This window comes from Chiroxiphia lanceolata, chromosome 22, assembly GCF_009829145.1.
Source record: "Chiroxiphia lanceolata isolate bChiLan1 chromosome 22, bChiLan1.pri, whole genome shotgun sequence".
In the NCBI taxonomy this organism is placed as follows: Eukaryota; Metazoa; Chordata; class Aves; order Passeriformes; family Pipridae; genus Chiroxiphia; species Chiroxiphia lanceolata.
In genome coordinates, this window is record NC_045658.1 from 7,539,534 (window position 1) to 7,560,307 (window position 20,774).

Consider the following 20,774-nt stretch of genomic DNA (forward strand, 5'->3'; position numbering starts at 1 on the left):
TCGTCCCCCCCCCCCGGCGGGTGGTCGCGCCCGGCTCAGCATCGGGTTACTAGGGCGATGGTGCCGCACCGCGCGGGGCGGGGCCTCGCGCTGGGCTCGGCCGGCCCGCAGCCAATGGGGGAGGCCCGGCGCTCTCGTTATATGCATACGGCACGAGAGGCGGGCGGCGCGGCCAATGGGCGGCGGGCGGGGCGGGGCCAGGCGGGGCGGGGCGGGACCGCCCCCCACGAGGGCGCGCGGCGGAGCGGCGGGAGCGGCGGACGCGGGGCAGGTGCGGGGGCGCGGGGGGAGCGGGGCCGGCACCGGCACCGGGCGATGGCGGGGGCGATGGGACCAGGCAGGGCCCCGGGCAGAGCCGCGGGCAGAGTGCGGGCGAGGCCACTCCGCCGCACGCCCCTCCCGGCTCTCCCCGGTGCGGGGAACGGGGCCCTCACCCCGCCGCCGGCTCTAGTCCCAGTGGGACCCTGGGCTGTGCGGGAACGGAGGTGGTTGGCCGCCGTCCAACGATGGTTCGTTCTCCCGGCAAGGCGAGGTGACCCTGCGCGTGATGCTCAGGTGGCCTGCGGCCTGTCACCGTACACCGGGAGCGGCGGGGCTGGAGCCCCGGTGACGTGGCGTGAGCCACCGGCAACGCTCCGGTGACTCGAGAGTGGGAATGTTGGATTTTCCCCAAGCATCGTCCGATTTCCTCGTCAGAGCCACTTTATGCACTGCGGGTCAAACGTCAGGGTTCCTTCAGTTCCCTTCAGTTTCCTGCCGTTCCTTGGTCCCTTCCTTGTCTCCGTTTGCAACGGTGACCGGGGGCTGCGGGTGGAGGGAGCCCCGAGCCCTGTGGAGGGTCCCCGGTCCCCTCGCAACCCGTCCACAGCCACGGCTCCCTCACCTTTTCTTCTACCGGGCCCAAAGCTCTCGGGCCTCTGGCTCAGCAGCCTCCAGTTTTTGAGGCTCTTTTCCTTGTGATGGGGACCCCCCTTGGCCCCCTGCCCACTCAGCCCGTGGCTGTCACGTGGAGCTGTCGTGTTTCATGCCGGCGTCCTGGGATGGTTCACACGGGCACTGCGGGCTTTCGTCCAGGTGAGACGTGGTCCGTGCCGCTGGCACCCCGCCTGCTTCCCAAACCACAGGTTTCCTCCCAGAGCATCACTGGGAGCCACGGTGCAGCACGGTGGGTGAGTGCCACAGCAGGCTGGGTGAGATGTATCCAATCTGTCTGTATCACATCCCTATACAGGCTTGTTGCATATATGCAGTGATTTTTCCGGCTGGTGAGCAGGAAACACCTCTGCACACAGCTGCCGACAGAAGATTTGGGAGGGCTGCTGGTTTTATTAGTTATTATTACGACTGTTTTGATGAGAAGGGCAGGAGGGCCAGCCGTCACCTGCTCTTGGTGTGCAGGTCTGCAGGTTGGATGCATCACAGAGCAGGAGGAGAACGACTAGGCACATGACTCCCACCCTCTGCTGGGGGAGCAAAGCCACTGATGGGCTGGTGCTGGGAGCATCCTCGAACAGGATGGGGCTTATGGCCTTCCCTACCTGTCACTGGCTGTTCCTGGAGCTGCTGTGGTGTGGACAGCAGGCAGCCTGCTGGGTTCACCCACCCTGGCAGTTCCAAGTGGTCCCTGTCAGTGTCAGCATGGTTTGGAGCAGGCAGCATGCTTGTTGGCCCCGTCGCCGCCAGGACAGTGCTGGAAGGGCAGAGGAAGTGCCAAGATGCTGCCATGAAGCTGAGTATGACTTGGCTGAGGGAGAGGAATCATGTTTTCCTAAGTGTCAGAGCACCACTGCGTGTCCAAAACCCTGACCCCTTTTGCAGGCTTGGCCTCTAGTTTTCCTGTTAGATCCAGCTGCATCAGTGTTGTTATTGCTGCGGGATCACTGCGGGGACCGGCCTGCTCCAGTTACTGGGGTGTCTCCGGGGGGTGGGAGGGAGGGGGTTTGCTCGAGGTGACCAAAAAGCCAAAGGCGCTGAAAAGGCGTGATGGGCGCGAGCCGAGGGGGACGGGCCGCCGGCGGCGGGACTGACCCCGGTGCTGGAGGCAGCCCCGCAGCATCACTGCCGACGACACTGTATTTGATTATTTAAGAAAAACACCCGGCGTGATCTAAGGCAGCGATGATGCAGCTCCTGCCCAGGCTCCCTGCGGCCCCGGACTAGCCTCCCCCCGCCTGAGCTGCGCAGGGGCGGTCGGTGGCAGCCGCTCGCTCGCCCACGCGCTGCCGGTGCCGGGTGCGGCGCCGACACGGTTAAGGCACCGGCGGGATCGGGAGCCGGCTGCAGCCACCGGCGGAGGCAAACTTGCCGAGTCAGGATGTGAGAGCGGCAGGGACGGCTCTGCAGCATCCCTGGGTGCTGCCGTATCCTGGGGCGCGGAGGGCTCAGCTTCCCCCTCCGCCAGACGCCTTTTCCCGGGAACGGAACGGGAATGGGGTAGGAACCGTCATCCGCTGCGTTTGCCGCCGGCTGTAGCAGCTGCTCTGCGCCGGCACCGGCGCCGCTTCCCGAGACCAGCGGAGCCTGCAGCTCGCCGGCAGCCGCGCTTTGACTCATTTCTTTGTGCCTCCTGACCTCGCGTCTCCCTCCGTCCGAGCACCGGAGCCAGGTAGGTGCGGTGCTGGGTGCGAGCGGGGCCGCGGCGGTGGCTCGGCCGTGCCTGGCCGGCAGCCGCGGCACAGCGGGGAACTGGCAGGGTCACACATCGGGGACACGCGGGTGCTCGGTATCCTGGCGGACCCCAGTACTTTGGCACTGGTGTACGTGACGGCAGAGCCGGAATAACCCCGGCTGGCGAACCGCATGTGCTTTCGGGCTGTGTCATTGACTCGGCAGCCGAGCCGCGCCGGTGCCGGCGCTTCGGCGGTCACGGGCGACCTCACGTGTCGCAACTGAATCCCCAGCACCCGCCTGCTGCGCTGTCGCGATGATGGGCTGGTGAAGGCGCCGGAGCCCAGCAGCGCGGTCGGAGGGGCCCGGCGGGCTGGGGGACGCTGCGGCGCAGAAGAGGCTCCCGGGCCGAGGGAAGGGGCAGGGCTGCTGCTCTGCGGATCCCTGCGGCGCCCGTGCAGCCGGGGGGGGCACGGGACCAGCGCGGGGCATGAGCGCAGGGGTGACGGCAGGAGGTGCCCAGGCGACAGAGCAGGGCAGCGTGAGTCATTGGGCTAAAGTCACCTTCCCCGTGGCGTCGGGGGGGGGAGCATTTGCTGCAAACACGGTGAAAAAGGGTCAGAAATATGGGGACGGGCACCTGGCAAGGGGAGATCCTCCGTGCCACATTCCCTGCATCCCTTACCTGAGCAGCTGGGCAGGGTACTGAGGTGCCCAGGGCAGGGGTCTCCCAGGGCCTCACCCTTGGGGGATCAGGCTCATCAGAAGCAGTGGTCTTGTCCTTACATTCCCATTAGTTCCATGTGCAGTTTCACCCCATCCTGCTCTGATAGCAGTGTGTCTGGGAGGCTGCAGTCTGTGTTCTCCCCCAGGCTGGGCCAGCAGACCTTTGGCTCCTGGGGCTTCCCGGGTGTAAACCATCAGTGTCGCAGCGCCCGTGCTCTTGTGCCCCATCGTGCTACCAGGGACAGGGATGGAGCCCCGTGGGAGCTCCATCAGGGCTTCTGCACTTTTCATCTGGCTCCTGGGTGCATCCTGCAGAAGAAAACACTTTTCTTCCTTTTTGGGATACTGTCCCGCAGAAACTACCGCAGTTGAGGACTCGCAGCTGAGTCGTGCTGAGGAACCTGGAGGTGTAGGAGCCGTCTCAGGGAAGCACCAAACTGCCAGCATGGACTGGACTGGGCTTTTGGCAGTGCCTTTGGCTTGGAGAGCTTGGAGGGGTGCATTGGCCCCTGAGGCCAGAATGCTCCAGCTCCTCAGGCTGCAGAGCCCTGAACTGTGTGCCTGTGGTCCAGCCATGCTTCCCAGCACAGTCACTCCAATGCTGCCGGAGACTTGCCAACCACTGCGCTCAGCCCCTGCAGCATTGCTGGGAGGCAATGGGGAAGGGGCATCAGGTCCTGTTGAAAATAGTGGAGAGCTGAGCTCCTGGCACCACAGCCCCCCCCCCGGGATGCAGAAGCAGCCCATCCTGAGCCACTCAGGAGTCCGGGACTGTGACAGCACATGCAAGGAGCTGCATGGCTGTGCTGAGGCATGGGGGGCCAGCTGTCCCCCCTGCAGGCATCCCCCAGCTGCCTTCAGCTTCGTTATGCCACCACTAACGAAGTGATGCTGAGCAGGCATGAGCAGTCAGGAAGGTGCCCAGCCGGTGGCTGCCACTGCCAGGCGAGGCCGTGGGAGCTGCAGAGCCAACACGAGCATCCTCCAGGAGAAGCTGGGGGATCTCAAGGGCTCGAGGGGCTCGGCAGAGTCCTGGCTGTGGGGCTTGGCAGGGTCTGCTCCGGGCACAGGGCAGTGCTGCAGGGCCGGGAGAGAGCAGCTCCCTCCTGACCGCTCAAAAACAAACCCGGCTTAACTGAGCCTGCCTGCGCTCTGGCCCCGGCGCGGCTGCAGCTCCTGTGGCGCTCGGGAGAAGAGCATTGGGGATCTGTGCCGGGGCCGCAGCGGGGCCGGGAGCTGCGGTGGGCGGGCGGGCGGTTCCTCGGGGACGGGCTCGGCTGCCGCAGCCGCTGCCATTGGGCTGCATGGGCTGCAGGGGCTGCGCCGGGATGCAGGCACGCCGTGCTGGGATGCCGGAGGGATGCAGGATGCGGGAGGGATGTAGGATGCTGGCACACTGTGCTGGGATGCAGGAGGGATGCAGGCTGTGGATGCAGGATGCAGGCATTCACTGCTGGGATGCAGGCAGGATGTGATATGTAAGCACACCGTGCCAGGATGCGGGATACAGGCATGCTGTGCCAGGATGCAGGAGGGATGCAGGATGCAGGCATGCTGTGCCAGGATGCAGGAGGGATGCAGGATGCAGGCATGCTGTGCCAGGATGCAGGAGGGATGCAGGATGCAGGCATGCTGTGCCAGGATGCAGGAGGGATGCAGGATGCAGGCATGCTGTGCCAGGATGCAGGAGGGATGCAGGATGCAGGCATGCTGTGCCAGGACGCAGGCGGGATGCGTGCCAGGACATGAGCACACTTTGTAGGGCCATGCTCCCACTGAGCCCAGGGCAGCCAGGAAGGAGCCTGGAGATCTCTCAGACCCCATCTGGGGGAAAGAGCAGCTGGTGACCTGTAGTGTAAAGATGGCATCTCACCAGCCTAAAGAAAGATAGGATAAATTTAAACCCCAGCCCCAGTTCTGTAGGGAAGTGTCATCATTTTCCGTGATATTGGAAACTGCTGACAGTGTTGCGGGAGTGGGAGCAGGAGCACAGCTCCCAGGGAGTCATGCCAGGTACCCCTGGCATGGGGATAGGGACAGGAAGGGTTGGGGGTGCTTGGGGGTGAGGCCCCCTTTCCCCCAGAGTTCCTGCATCCCTGTGCACACAGTCACGTGTGGGCTGCGGTCAGAGCTGGGCTGTTTTCCTCTTCTTGACTTGTCCCTTGCAAAAGATCCTTGGGGGTGGCTTCAGGGTTTTCAGAGTGTTTCATTTTTCAGGCCTGCATTTCCCCAGCATTTCCTGAGATCTCGGGACCCCCAGAAGTTTGGGGAGAGCAACCAAGCTGAGAAGTCAGGGGCACAGGGCTGGGGTGAGATGGTTTGGGGATCAGCAGCAGGTCAGGGTGTGAACTCTGGGGTCTGGCTGCTGTGCCCACACCGCTGCCCGTGCCACACGCCCTTCTGGCTCACGAGCTTCTGCAACAGGAAGTACCTCATGCGCGTGCCCAAAAAAACCTCATTTCTTTCTTTTTTCTCTTCTCCTGCGGCAGGGGTGAGGCAGCGAGTGGCTCCGGGGAGCCCAGGGTGGCTCCATGTATCCCGAATCCACCACTGACTCCCCAGCGCGACTCTCGCTGCGGCAGACGGGCTCCCCAGGGATGATTTACAGGTAAGGGTGCGGGATGGTGGTGGTGGGGCTCGGTGGGGCTTCAAACACAGGCCCATGGCATCCCAGAACCACTACACTCCATGAAATTGCCCTGACACTCCAAAACCACCCCAGCACTCTTCATGCAAAAGCTTCCAGGACAAACCCCCACATGGCAGCAGCAACAGTGTTTTGGGGTGCTGATGCCTGTTATGGGCATAGTGGGCACTCCTGGGGTTGTGCCAATGCCCACTGCACTGTGCCTGCCGTGATGTGACATGGGTGGGTGTCACTGACCCTTCCCATGGCCGTTGGCTCTGCTGCTCAGTCCTGCTCCTTCTTTCTAATGGGGTTTGTGGCATCTTTCTTCTCTCTCCCCTTTGCTGTCGGAAGCGCGAGATACGGGAGCCCCAAGCGCCAGCTCCAGTTCTACAGGTAACCCAGCCCTTCCCCCTCCCCAAAATCTGCAAGTGGCCACAGCCCCTGGCCATGCCTGGGTGCTGCTGGCACAGTGCTGCCCTGCCTGCAGTGCAGGGGTCCCTCTGTGTGGGATGGGCATCACCGATGTGGCATCACCTCGTCACCTGCGGGTCTGGGAGCGCGGCGTGGGGACCCCGTGGTGCGGCTCGGTGGAGGGCACCATCCTCGTGGGCTGCCCAAGCAACAGAGTGTGGCCGGAGCATGGGTGGGGAGGGGTGTGGGGGGCATCCTGCACCAATGCTGTGCCTGGAGGAGCCCGCTGTCTTCTCCCAAGGGCAACTCCAGGAACCCAGCCAGCTGCTTTGCTGCTCCTGCCATTAGGACCAGCGTCATTAAGTGGTTCAGGAGGCAACACTTGCCCCTGCCACCCTTTTACCTTCTGAAGTGAGGGCAGCTCTTTGCCCATGCACTGTGCCAGCAGCCACTCCGGTGCTCCTAAAGCCACAGCAGCCCTGGTAGTGTGGGACTGGGTCCAGCCTGGCCACCATGGGCAGGGGCCTGCCCCTGAGGGAGCCGTGGCCCCCCTGCTCCATCCTGCACATGGCAGGGGGAGGTGAGGCTGGCAGGCACTGGGATGGCTCAGTGGCACTGTGAGCGATCTGTCCCAGCACTGCCACCAGCACTGCTGAGCCCCAGCCACAGGCAGGTTTTGGCTGCCAAACTGGCCTGAACCACTGGACACATCTGGTGCAAAAGGCTCCTGAGGCTGTCTGGCTGGACCCAGCTTGTCCATAGGCTGCCTTCGGGGAGCCTCTGCCAGTGTCCACCACCCAGTTCCATTTCAGGGCTCCTGCCCGGAGGAGGCCACCTTTGAGTCCTGCCACTGCCCCGCTCTGGCCCTGCTGCCGCAGGGACCACAGGAGGGGTGTGTCTGCCACAGGGACCGTCTCTGCTCCCTGATGACCCCAGTGTCCAGCTGTCCTCACCGCCCTGTGTGCCAGTGGTGCAGAACCTGTCACCGCAGGGTGAGGGGCGGCTGCAAGCAGGGGCGGCAGTGCCAGTGTTGCAGCAGCACATCCCAGGCTTTTAGCGAGGCACCATGAATAATTTAGCTCCCCTATGCAAGGAAGAAAATCCCCTAATAGGGCTAATGGAGCGCGGTGAGAAGCCGGGCACTGGGGACCCGGCGTGGCCGCCAAGTGCGTCGACACTCCCCTAATGCAAAACAGCGCGACGGCCACGGCTCTTATATCTGCCCCGGGGCAGCCTCGCCACCCAGAGCTGCGCTGCTGCTGAGCAGCTTCCCTGGCGCGGTGAGTCGGGGCTGGCGGCGCGGGCGGCGAGTGCGGATGGGCATGGCAGGCGGGAATGGGCACTGCCACGGGGCAGCCGCTGCAGGCAGCAGGGAAGATTTTCCATGCAGGGCTACTTGGGATTTGATGGCTTAGAGTCGTTTGCTTTTGGGGTTTGGAATCTTTCTGGCTTTAGGCAGGCCGGTGGCTGCCAACAAGTTCCCAGCTTGGCAAGCCAGGCTGGCCAGAGGCCTCTCTGGGCAGCTGCCCTGCCCGTCACCCACTTGTTGTGCCCCCGATGCTGCTAAAAGTGCCGTTGTCCTGCAGAGCCTGTGCCCTGTCCTCATCCCTGCTCCTTCCCCACCAAACAGCCTCTCCCGCTCGGGCAGGGCGCGGCTTGTCCTGAGCAGCTCCTGCAGCCCCGCTGCCGCTCGGCCCGGGAGCACCGGGATTTCTGCTCATGACCGGCTCCGCCACCGCTGTGCTCTCACTGCCATTCTGTACTCTTGCTCTGCTGAAAATCAGGGAGGTGTCGAGATGGGGCAGCTGGTGGATTCGTGCCCCATTCCTCAGAGCAGCCCTGCCCAACCCCCTGGCTCCGCTTGCTGCATCCATTTCGCTGCTGTAGAGCAGTGGTGCAGTCAGCTCAGGCTTTTCCTTGCCACTGTCAGGCGAGGGGATCCCACCAGGTGCCCACACCCAGCAGGAGCCACTGGTACTGCCCTAGTTAAAACTACCAGCCATGGGGAAGGGCTGGTGCCAGCGGTGCCAGCTTGTCTCCAACTGTGAGGTGTGGCAGGAAGAAGCTAGTAACCAGGGTTTGGTTTGGCTTTGCCACAGCAGAGGGAAATATCCCTTTTCCATGTCTCCCTGCATTCCCAAGGCCTTGCTACAGAGCAGGAGGAGCACAGAGTGCTCTCTGGCAGCACTGGGTGTCACAGGAGACCCCCAGGGTTTCGATCACCCCGGCCAGCTGCTGCTCCGTATCCTCCGTGTTTGGAGCCTTTGGAGGTGACAGCAGCAGGGAGCACTTCGTCTTTGGCTCCTGCTGCCATCAATGCCAGGGAAAGAAAAAACCACGGGTGGGAGCCTGGCTGGAGCCTGATGCCAGTGCATTCCCAGTGGCTGCTTCCGTACCCGTACCACAGTTTTGGCCCCAGTCTCTGCTCCCTTCAGACACTGAGAACAAGAGACCCGGTGGAGAGTGGCATGGAAATTGATGCCAGTGCCCTGCCAGTGAGGTCCCAGCCGTAGAGGCGGCAAGGACTCCGGTGGGTGAGACGCTCACCCTGCAGCAGGCTGTTTTCAGCAGCTGCACCAGCTGGGAGGTCACTGCCATGGTGGAGGAGAAGGTGTTGGCTGGAAGTGTGCATTGTGCCCACAGCCCCTCTGCAGGTGCCCACCCTTCCTGGGGAGCCCCACAGGAACTTTCCCATCGTGACTTCTCCTGCCCACTGGTACACAGTGCCAGATTGTCACTGGCAGCACTTTTGCCACTACCTGCCACATCTTGGCCAGCTCCCCACATCCCTCGCAGGGGTGCAAACCAGTCCAAGCTGGGGGCCAGCACAGATAGGGCATGGGCCACGCTGCTGCAACCTGGCTCAGGGCAGCTGTGGTAGGCACTGCTGCCTCCTCAGCCATGGGCTGTGCCTTATTTCTGTCCTGCTCCTTCTCCCTTTGTGCTTCAGCTCCCACGTCAAGGCTGTGCTCTGCTGAAAAGACTGGCTTTGCCAGGGTCCCCACTGTCCCCTCCCTGTGCTGCATGTCCTGGCAAGGGCAGGTGCCACCACTCCAGCACGGCAGCATGGGCAGAACTCTGCCCTGAGTGGCAGCGGAGCCCATGTTGTGCTTTCCCAGCTCTCTCCGTAGCACCACGGAGTGGTTGGTGGCGTGGCTGGCCAGCAGAGCCCGTGCTTGGGTGGCGGGATGCTCTCCATGACCTACAGTGAGAGCCTGCGCAGCGTGGCCAGCCGGCCCGCTCCCGAGTGGGGGCTGCCCCCGGCCCCCCGGGCGGCCGATGGGCTGGAGCTGCGGCGGCTGCGGGACGTGCAGGCGGCAGCGCGGGCGAAGACACTGGAGGAGTTCCTGCAGATGCACGGGCTCTCCCTGGCTGACAGCACTGCCCACGCCACCGGCATGAAGTACAGGTAAGGCAGCGCCGCGAGGGCCAAGGTGTGGAGACGGCACAGGGGATGCTGTGTGGTGATGGTTTGACACCTCATCGGGAGAATGGCTCTCACCTGTGCTCACCTTGGCTTCCCTGTGCCTCGCCAAGCCTGGGAGGAGTCGATGCTCTTGGCACGGCGGGTGATCTGGTGCTGCATGTGCTACAGAGGTGGCAGCCAGTCAGCGCTGTTAGCGCTCACCTGCTTTGTGGTCTTTGAGCTTCTCACCTGACATTCCCATTTGCTGTTTGAGTGGTTGCGTCTGCAAACAGCTCTGGGCTTTAGAGAAAGACAGCTGGAGCAAACAGCCACTGAAGGGCTGTCTGCTTCACAGGTGTACATCTGATGGGGGTACATCTCCACCTGAGGGGTGTACATTTGCGATCTCATGAGTGTACATCTCCATGTGAGGGGTGTGTGTCTCCACGGGCCGGGTGTGCGTCTCCACCCGACTGACAGATGTGCGTCGTGTAGTGGGTGCGCCGTGAATTTGCGTGTGGGTCCCAGTGCAAGGTGTATCAGGATTTCAGCTGGTATTTGTCTTTCTTTTGGAATTTGTCCTTATTTGCCCTTCTCTGGGCAGCCACAGAGGCAGCCACGGCCCCTCGGAGTGGCGGGGCTGCTCTGTCCAGTGCGCCTCTCCCCACTCTCCCCTGGTATCACGGGCGGGGTGATGGGGTGCAGTAACACAGCTCAGGATTGGCGAGGGGCACCAGTGCTGGGGACAATGGCTGTTCCCCCTGTGCAGGGGTGCTCCTCGTGCCCCACTGCAGTGAAGCACCCGTGAAGCCGTGCTGCACTGTGCTGAGCCGTGCTGCGCCTCAGGTCAGGTTCCCCTCCACTCACAATGACCGCGGTAACATTTACACAGTGGCAAGAGCCCATCAAATATTCATGGGGACATTATTTATTGATGGGAGCTGCTGGCACAGGCACGCCCAAAGGTGCTCCTCCTTTGGCCATGTCCGCGCTGCCCTCAAAAATCTATGGGGTTTCTCCTCCTCCAGAGGCTGCTGACTGCTGTCAAGTCTCCCCCCGCGCTGGAGCCGGCGCCGGCACCGGTGCTGGTAGGATTACCAGCTAAGGAGCTTTGCGGCAGAGGGAAGCGGAGGAGATTACAAGATTTCTCATTAGGTTGGGGGCGAATGTGCGTAATTTCCCACAAGCTCTGTTCCCGCATCTTGCTCTGTCCTGAGGGGCAAGGTGGGCGCAGGCAGCTGGCACATGGCCCCAGCTGCAGGACAGTGACTTGCGTCCCTGCTTTGGCAGAAGATGCTGGGCTGGGGTTCACCTTGCTCAGCTTTGTTTGCACTGGGCAAAATTTGAGGAATATGCTGTTGGGGCCATGGCCCCAAGGGGGACGACCGGTCCGACTTCGGCAAAGAGCCAGGCTCTGCTGCGGGAGAGCCTTCAGCCTGCTGCCTGCGCCCTTGCCCAGCCGTGGGGTTGGCAGCGTACACGCAGTGCTGCCAGAGGGTTTGGTTTCAGACCTGTGCAAGGGGATGCTGTGCCGCGGTGCGTGGCCGGAGGGAGGCAAGGAAGAACCCCTTCACTGCGTGGCCTCAGCCCCCAGTGTGCCCCAAAACGGGGCTGGGCCAGCAGCCGCGCCCGCGGGGGATGCCCAGCAGGGCACAGCGCGGTCCTGCCCCGCCGAGGCTCCTCGGGGGACCTCGGCAGCGGCGCTGCCCTTCCTGCCCCCACCTGCCCGCGTGCCGCTCGCTCGCTTCCTGAGCTCATCAAATATTGAGGGCAGGAGGGCTGACGGGAGCTCCGCGCCCGCCGCCCCGCAGCCCCCCGCCGTCACGTTGGCGGCGCGCGGGAGGAGCTCCCGCCTCGCCCGGGGCGCCGGCTAAATTTAGGCAGCTGGCGCTGCTGCCCGGCGGAGCAGCATGCAGGTCTCCTTTGTGTGCTCCGAGCACAGCATCAAGAGCCGGAGCGCGGAGGACCGGCTGAACCGACAGAATGCCGGCAGCCCCAGCCTCGGCACCCGCGGCAAGTTCCGCGCGGTGGCCATGGTGGCCCGCAGCCTGGGGCAGCTCTCGGTGCAGAATGCCCCCTCCTCCAGCGAGTCCAGCGTCAAGCAGCCGGGGATGAAATACCGGTAGGAAACGGGCACTGCTGGGGCTTTCCCTGTTTCTGACCGGGATTGGGGCGGCCTGGGGGTATGGGGGCCGCACTCCTCTAATTCCCGCTCGCGACCGGCTCTGTCGGTGTCTCGGCGCTAAAAGTGCTGACCGTGCGCCTCCGTGTGCTTCCTCTCTGTTTGCTCCTGTCCCTTCGGGGCAGCCTTGATTCAGCCGCGCGTGAAACCTTCAGGATGGGGGGGGACAAGGGACCCTAAAATTCACGATAGGATTAGCAGCATCCCCAACGCCTGCCGAGCTGGGTGGGTTTGGGAGTCACGACAGCGTTAATCCGATGTGCCATGGCATCCTTATGGTGCTGACAGAGGCTCACTACCCTGCAAAGCGAGTATGGAACCGTAAGCTGGGATTCGGGTCTGGCTGCCCACGGTGGGCATAGAAATGAAGGGTGGTGTGTGCACGTGGGGTGCTGGTCCCCCCCAGCCAGCACCCACGGCGCTGATGCACTCCACGTCCCTGGCTCTGGGGCAGAGCACTCAGGGCTTCCCCCGCCGAGTTTTAGGGTGCACCCCAGCACAGGGCAGGCCCCCCCCAAGATGAACCTGCACGCCACAGTCCAGCTGCCAGCAGCCGCGTGCCCCCTCTGCAGCCCAGATGTGCCGGCATTAGGCACAAAGCACGTCAGAGCGCTGGGGTGAGCCCGGCTGTTACCTACCAGCATCATCCAGATCAGCTGGTTTCCCTCACCTGGGCACTGGGGAGGGCACTGGGATCGCTCCATCCAGCTCTGGAACACCAAACCTTCGCGCTGGTTGCAGCAGTGCTGGGGCCGTGTGCGGTGGCATCCTCAGGGCTCGGCGCTCCTGCCCCGCTGTCACCTCCCCATCCAGAGGAGAAGCACAGCAGGACCACCCTCTCCCAGGCAGTGGGTGATCAGCTCGGGGATTCCCACTGGTGGCTACTGGATGGACAGTGATGCAGGGGGTTGCTCCAAGTGAGGGGATGGGATAGGAAGGCCGTGGCACAGCGCAGGGGGATGCCTGGCTTTCCCAAGTTCTGCCAGTATCTCCATTGGGCAGCTGGTCAACACACTTTTGAGCTGGAAAGCTGGGAGGAGTGATAGCCACTTGCCCAGGAGGACCCTGGGATGCCTCTGGAATGGCCAGGATGGGTCCAATGCTGTCCACTCCCTGTGGAAATCCCCATCATGGGTGCTTGAGCCGTTGCCACCCCAGGGCCATGGCTTCTCCCCACCATGCAATACTCTAAAAACGCCACAGGGCCGGGGGACCGCCCACACCTCCAGGTGTTGGGCAATAAGACAGCAGCAGGGAAGGACAATGCCCCAACTTGGCACACCACGGTTGGGCCGTGGCTGCTCCCTGCCCGGCTCGCGGTGCCCGTGTCGGCGGTGCCGGCGGTGGCAGTGCCTCGGTTGCTATGCGACACCCGCGCGGGCGAGCTGCCGCGGCTCACCTACACTTTATTTATTTTAACGCTCATTTCTCGAGCCTTTGTCATTTTTAACAAGTAACTGGCTCTCCATCACTGTGGCGAAGGCGTCTGCCAGCCCGGCCCCCTTTCCGAAAGCTGTTCTCCAGTTCCTTGTGCTGGTCAAATTTTCTGGGGTGCTCCATTTCTCCAGGATGTTGCTCCACTCCCAAGCACCCTCACCCTGTGCGAGTCGTGTGCTTCCCTGTGCCATGATGCAGAGAACAGGCACAGTTCATACCATGTGTGGGATGCTTCAGTCCTGATCCACCAGCTCTCCCTGATTCCCATCTCACTCCCCTGTGCCAGCAGTACTCTCAGGGCAGGCAGACACCCTGGCCTTATCATAGGAAACTGCTTTAACGAGGTCACTGCCCGCTGCCCCCCCCCCCGATAACCCTGCCAGGCATGGCATCACTGCGCCAGTGCTGGCGGTGCCACCAGTGAGCTATGGGATGCCTGGCCTGGGATGGCTCTTTAATTGATTGCAGGGGGACCCTCACTGTGGGACTGTCCCATGTGGGGATGGGGTGGGGACCAGGGACCACCACCACACCTCCCAGCCTCCGTGCCCACTGCATTCAGTGAGACGGCCTTTGGGGGCTTTCTGGCGCCCTTCCTGATGCTCTCTGTCTTCCAGGAACCTCGGGAAGTCTGGTCTGCGCGTGTCCTGCCTGGGCCTGGGTAAGTGCCAGGGTTTGCCACAGCCCCTCGGCATCCCCTCGGTCCTGCAGCGAGTGCTGGTGCTCCCCGGCGAGGGCGGCGCTCGCCTGCCCCAGCGATGTTTGCTCAGGGAAGGAAAGGGTTTCCCTCGGCCCTGCGGCCGTTTTGAGTCATGGCCCAGAAATTGTCAAATTATTTTCTCTCTTTGTGATGCGATAGGAAGCGACTGGGCCGCGCTGGGAGCACCGCGCCGCACGCGGCCCGGCCAGCTGTGGCCACCACGTGCCGGGGCTGTGCTGAGGGGGCCGGGGTTGGTGGCCGGGGGCTCAAGGCGGCGGCGCTCGTTGCTCGCCGCATTCACCGTGCACACGCCCTCTCTCCCCTGCAGGGACATGGGTGACTTTCGGAGGGCAGATCACAGATGAGGTAAGGTTGTACCCTGTTGTCCCGTCCCTCTCCAGCCTGGGGAAGGGACGGGGCTGGCACAGCCGTGGCTGTGCTCTGGGTGCACGTGGCATGCAGGAGCTCAGCAGCGCTCCGCACACGCGCCTGTGCCCCAGCTCTCGGCCACCCCCTTCGCCGACCCTGCTCTTTCCTCACAGATGGCGGAGCAGCTGATGACTTTAGCTTATGACAACGGCATTAATCTCTTTGACACAGCAGAAGTCTACGCTGCTGGCAAGTAGGTACCCTGCTTTGGCAGTAGCACCCTGCACCCCAGCCCCCTGCACCTCCAAACCACAGCAACACTGGGAATCTCCTGGATTTTCTGGCTGCAAAGTGGCTTCCAGGATGGGGCTGTGAGTGCTTGCTCACAGGGAGGGGTCATGGTTCTGGCAGTCCCATGCTTCCTATGATGACCTGTGCCGTGCAGGCACAGCCATGCACCCTCCCAGCATGGTGAGCCGTGACTGTGCCCAAGGCACACTGGCCTGGGGCATCACTGTGTGTCCATGCACTCACTTAAAATTAGTGAGCTTGCACATTAGGGGTCAGCTCTGCTCTGGGCACTGCAGCCAAGGGGCAGACAGTGTCCCCATGGCCACTGCCTTTGCCTCTTAGTCTGCCGGGGACTGGAGCTGTCCTTGCCAGCTGTCACTGGTCCCCTTGGCCACAGCAGCTGGGGCACCAGCGGCTGACATCCCCTTCCCTTGCAGGGCTGAAGTGGTGCTGGGGAACATCATCAAGAAAAAAGGGTGGAGGTAAGCTGGACATCATCCCTGTTTGGCAAACCTGTCACCGCAGACCAGGTGGCCTGGGGAAAGCTGGCAGAGCAGCCCTGGGCAGGAATGCATGTGGGCAGGGAGCGGGCAGGGTGTGCAGGTGCCACCACCAGTGACTCTCTCTTTCTCCCTGCAGACGGTCCAGCCTGGTCATCACCACCAAAATCTTCTGGGGAGGAAAGTAGGTAACACCTGCCCTGTGACGGAGCAGCCGGCACAGGCCAGGCTCTCACCCACCTTTCCTTTTCCAGGGCCGAGACAGAGAGGGGCCTGTCCCGAAAACACATCATAGAAGGTAGGGAAAGGTAGGGGTAGGGTTGCTCAGTGGGCGCTGCTGGCCCTGGTGCCAGGCTGTGCCTCGGCAGCTGCCTCCCTGCTGGCAGCACAGGGTCCCTGACCTAACGGCCCTGTCCCTGTGGCAGGTCTGAAGGCGTCGCTGGAGCGGCTGCAGCTGGAGTACGTGGACGTGGTGTTTGCCAACCGGCCCGACCCCAACACGCCGATGGAAGGTGGGTGCGCGCCACGGTGCCACACTCCTTCCTGCCGCCTTTCGTCGCCGTCGCGGTTGGTTTGCGCCAGGCTTGTGTTTCAAGGGCATTTTCCCTCCTGAGCAGAATCCGCTCCTCCGCCACCACGGTCAGTCCGTGCCATGATCATGCCTCTGCCGCCCCCCGCCCGGCGCCAGGACCCCCTCAGGCCATGGTGGGGTGGGTTGGTGGCACGGTGGCAGGTCACTGCTCCCACCCCAGCAGCGGTGACTCCACTCTCTCTAAATCTCTCTTTTATCACCAGGGGACCCATTTAGTTCCTCCAAGTCCAGGACTTTCATCGTAGAAGGTACTCCCTGCCCGCACTCTGCCCGCCAGCCGCTGCCTGTCCCAGCGGCGTTTCCTGGGGCAGAGCCCTCACTCCTCTGTGACCCCCCATCCCTGATCCCCCCTCGAGCAAACCCCGCCATGAGATGCAGAGGCAGCGGCAGCAGAACACAAACACCCCCTGGCCCTTCCTTCAGACTGTCCTGCAGTTAAAAGGAAAAAAGCAGAGAGGCTCCTGCCCCTCCAGGGTCCTGCCGTGGGACTCCCTTGGCCCACGCCAGGGTCTGCGGCAGGCTCTCCTTGCCAGGGCGGCTGTGAGCATGCTGGGGTGTGTGCCCCAGTGCCGGCCGGGCAAGCCCCGCGCCCCTCGCTCTCCCCGCTGCCCGCCTTTGGCTGCAGGAGCGCGTCTTGGCTTGGTCCCAGCCCGCATGGCTCAGGGCTGGCTCCCCCCAGAACTCCCAAGCCCCTTGCACGGGGTCCAGGCTTCCCTCCCTGGGTCTCCGTGCATGGGCGATGCATCAGTCCCTTCCCTTGCAGCGGTGCCGGTGCTGGTAACCCCACAGGGTGTGGGGCCACTGCCAGGACCCTCGGGCTGCTCTCCATGCCAGGAGAGCCCCGGCACCGCCAGCATGTCAGGTTGGCTGTGGTCCCCGGCACATCCTGAGTGGCTGCTCCCTCTGTTCCCATCCTGCTCCTCTGGACGCGACCCAGCTCCCGCCACAGCGCTGCGGGAGTGGGATGCTCACCAGCCATCAGCGCGGTGCGAACCCCCTTGTGCTGGTGCAGCCCCTGCTAACCCCTTCCGGCCACTCTCTCCTTCCCTCCCGGCAGAGACGGTGCGAGCCATGACCCACGTCATCAACCAGGGGATGGCCATGTACTGGGGGACCTCGCGCTGGAGCTCCATGGAGATCATGGTAGGGGCCCAGGGGATCGGGGCGGCCACAGCGGAGCAGCCCCAGTGGTGCCGCTGATGCTGATTTAATTAGACAGCAGCTTTCGGGAGCCAAGCGTGTGCAGATGTGATTGAGCTTTAATCAGTTCCTGGGGCAGCCGCTCAGGGCTCGGCTGGGGGGCTCAGCAGGGGGAGCAGCGTGGCACTGAGGGTCCCGGCTCTTCTGCAGGAGGCATACTCAGTGGCCCGGCAGTTCAACCTGATCCCGCCGATCTGTGAGCAAGCCGAGTACCACATGTTCCAGCGGGAAAAGGTGGAGGTGCAGCTGCCTGAACTCTTCCACAAGATAGGTACGGTGGCGGAGGTCCCTCCCCAGCCCTCAAAGCACAATGCTCTGTGTGCCCAGCACTGCAGAGACAGGTGCTGTGGTCCCTGGGGAAGCTGGGGGCAGCAGCAGCAGCATCACCCTGCATTCTACTCTGTCCCCAGGCGTCGGAGCCATGACCTGGTCCCCACTGGCCTGTGGCATCGTCTCGGGGAAGTACGACGGGGGGATCCCCCCCTACTCCCGTGCCTCGCTGAAGGTGAGCCACGCTGGGACCAGGGGGCACACTGGGATGGACAGAGCTGGGGGAGCAGGGCCAGGGGCCTCACAAACCAACCCAGGGAGTTTGGGGATGCCCTGCCTGCACAAGGCGCCAGTGCACCCCAGCCCCCCCATGACACTCCTCCCTGTCCCCCCAGGGATACCAGTGGCTGAAGGACAAGATCCTGAGTGAGGAGGGCCGGCGGCAGCAGGCGAAGCTGAAGGAGCTGCAGGCCATTGCCGAGCGCCTGGGCTGCACCTTGCCCCAGCTCGCCATCGGTAAGAGGATGACGGACAGGGGGTTGCTGGGGGTGACACCGGGGCAGCCAGGCCGTGCTCAGGCTCTGCTCTCCCTCCTCTCCAGCCTGGTGCCTGCGCAACGAGGGTGTCAGCTCAGTCTTACTGGGGGCCTCCAATGCTGACCAGCTGATGGAGAATATTGGAGCAATACAGGTCAGTGCTCTCAGCAGGAGTGACGTGTGCCCTGAGCACTCCCTGCTGCACCACGCTGGGCGGGGAAAGAGGGTCGCGAACGCGGCTCCATGACAGGTTTTGCTTGTCGCAAAGGCAAGCGGCAGAGACAAGGCTTTGCTGGACTGAGGGGGCAGGGTTGGGCCCGACCCAGCTCTCCCTAACTGGGTCAGCCAGCTGGCAAGCTGGGCTTGTGGCACAAACAGAGTGGGGTGGAGGCAGTGAGCACGGCACGGCTGCATCCCACTGCCGGCCGCGTCCTCCCACACACACCACAGTCACGATCCCAACTCCCAGCGTTGCCCTATCCCGGCAGGTCCTTCCAAAGCTGTCGTCTTCCATCATCCACGAGATCGATAGCATCCTGGGCAACAAACCCTACAGCAAGAAGGACTACAGATCCTAAGCGCGCCCGAGCGCGCCGCCCGCCGCGCAGCCCTCGCCGCCCGTTCGCTTGCTTACGCTTTGTTGGAGCAAAGTGGAGAGTGTGGTTTGCACCACGAGCGCCGAGAGCCAGCGCTCCTGCCCGCGCTGCCCCGGACACGGCGCCACGGCCGCTCGGCCTGGCTCTGGGGCACAGGGACGGCCGGCGGGGCGTGCGGGAGACGAGCCCCACTGCCCGGCCGCCCTGCCCGCAGCCGGAGCCGCCGCGGGGCCCGTTGCATGCGCGGCTCCCGCCCCTGCATTGCCGGAGGTGGTGGGCGCGGGGTGCACGCGGGTGCTGTATGCCCACGAGGCTGACAACACGAAGCTGTTCCCCAGCCCTCGCCTCTGCCCTGCGCCGCCGGCACCGCCAGCCCGGCACCGGCATGGTGGGGCTGCGGTTCCCGGGGTGGGGAACAGGATGGGGCAGTGACAGGGAAGGGGTTCCCTGTGAGAGAAGCCCGGGGTGCCCCAGTTGAGTGTGGGGCTGGGCTCTGCTGCAGGGAGGGGCTGGGCCGGGGGAGTGTGTGTGGGCAAGTGTGTGAGCGTGTGTGTGGACAGACACACAGGAGACACGCAGGGACATACAGACACGTGTACATTTGCACGCAGCAGCTGTGGAGGTGACCATGGCCCACAGGCACCCTCAGATGTATCTGCACAAAGCTATTGAAATACAGGGGCCTCTATACACACCCCCACATCCACTCATTACAGGTGTGTGTACACACACACACACACAGAGATATGTATGTATATATGTATATAGATGTGTATATAGATATGTACACACGTCTCTGAAAATTAGATGTAAAGTGTATACAAACACACACATGTAGACACGTGTGTACTTGTGTATATACAGACATAGCTCAATGTATAGATCCATATATGTAATATATAGATGTGTACATATCCATGTAAATATATTGCTGTAGCAGCATCCATGTTTGTATGGATATATGCACACATGAAAATTACAGGTACATACATATATGTGTGTATATGCAGATATATGTGTAGATATATTTATATCCACACCCAACTCTATAACTACATACTCATCTTTCTATAAACATATGCTGTATATACGTGTGGAAACAGATATTTGTGATTTAGATATAGCTATAGATAACACATATCTAGACATATAGCTATAGCTATATAGAGATATAGCTATATATATATACATATAGATATGATATATAGCTATTTGAGATACAGCTATAGCTACATGTATCTCTTTGTAGCTCTTTGTGTACTCTGTGCAGAACAAACATTTTTGCCAATACCTATATCTGTTTATCCATATACATATATACAGAGTTGCAACTATCTGTGCACACATAAATATAAAAACTAAATATATGTGCAAGCCCTCAGTTCTGTGCACAGTGTGTGTGTTTCTCCACTCCCTGTGTAGCCGTGGCTGCACCTACAAGCCCCCCATAAATTTGTGTGTGTGCAAACACAGAGGGTCTCTCCCAACCCACACAGAACATCAGAGCTCTCCCTCTGTGCATGGTTGGGGTCCATGTGCACACCCCTGCCCCATACACACCCCCACATCTTTAGGTACATGGATTTACCTGCAGTTGTACCCACACGCCTTTATTTATACATCTGTCTACAGAGCTACATTGATGGTTGTGTGCAAACAGAAACACACACACATATATTTGTATGAAGTCACAAATACAAATGTGTATCTCTGTATATACAAATGTGTACTTCTGTATGCACACATGTACACTATCTGTGTCTAGTATAATCTATACACCCTTAGTTGTATCTATATCTACGCCTATGTATAAATATATAAAAATTACAAATACATGTGGGTGTCTGTGTATATATACACAGCTATATATCCATACAGAGATACAGACATGGAGATACAGAGATATGTAGAGATATATCTACATATGCATGTGTGTATATATACACATATAAATTACAAACACACATTTATGTATGTACATATACACAGATACATGTATGTGTATATACACCTCTGTAAATACAGATCTATACATCCCTACCTATGTATAGATCTATGCCTATGTATGTATGTTGTCTACCCATACCTACGCCTACATATACACACACAACCATTTAGTTATATATGTACACAAACACACGTGTATTAAAACTACAAATGCATTATTTATACATGTATAATATACATGTATATTATATATACACATATCTATATTATATATACACACACCCACATAGACATAGCTGCACCTAAATAAATCATTATATCTGTGTATGCTCACGTAAAGATATATATGCACACATATATCTAAAAACTTACAGT

General features: G+C 61.3%; 1 protein-coding gene across 8 annotated transcripts; it reads left to right on the forward strand.

Moving 5' to 3' along the window:
* Window positions 1-219: 219 nt before the first annotated feature.
* Window positions 220-20,285, forward strand: KCNAB2 (potassium voltage-gated channel subfamily A regulatory beta subunit 2). Of its 8 annotated transcripts, none has more exons than XM_032709148.1 (17): window positions 220-271; window positions 5,823-5,941; window positions 6,314-6,355; window positions 14,016-14,059; window positions 14,427-14,464; window positions 14,641-14,720; window positions 15,196-15,240; window positions 15,398-15,442; window positions 15,513-15,556; window positions 15,684-15,770; window positions 16,054-16,098; window positions 16,908-16,993; window positions 17,201-17,321; window positions 17,461-17,555; window positions 17,716-17,836; window positions 17,922-18,010; window positions 18,345-20,285. In XM_032709148.1, the coding sequence occupies exons 2-17, from the start codon at window positions 5,865-5,867 to the stop codon at window positions 18,432-18,434; spliced, it is 1,149 nt and encodes a 382-aa protein (XP_032565039.1). In that variant the 5' UTR covers window positions 220-271; window positions 5,823-5,864; the 3' UTR covers window positions 18,435-20,285. The 8 variants fall into 8 exon arrangements, with proteins under 8 accessions (XP_032565039.1, XP_032565040.1, XP_032565038.1 ...); XM_032709147.1 differs by lacking the exon at window positions 220-271 and adding an exon at window positions 2,208-2,605; XM_032709149.1 differs by lacking the exons at window positions 220-271; window positions 6,314-6,355 and adding an exon at window positions 2,206-2,605.
* The last annotated feature ends 489 nt before the right edge of the window (window positions 20,286-20,774 follow it).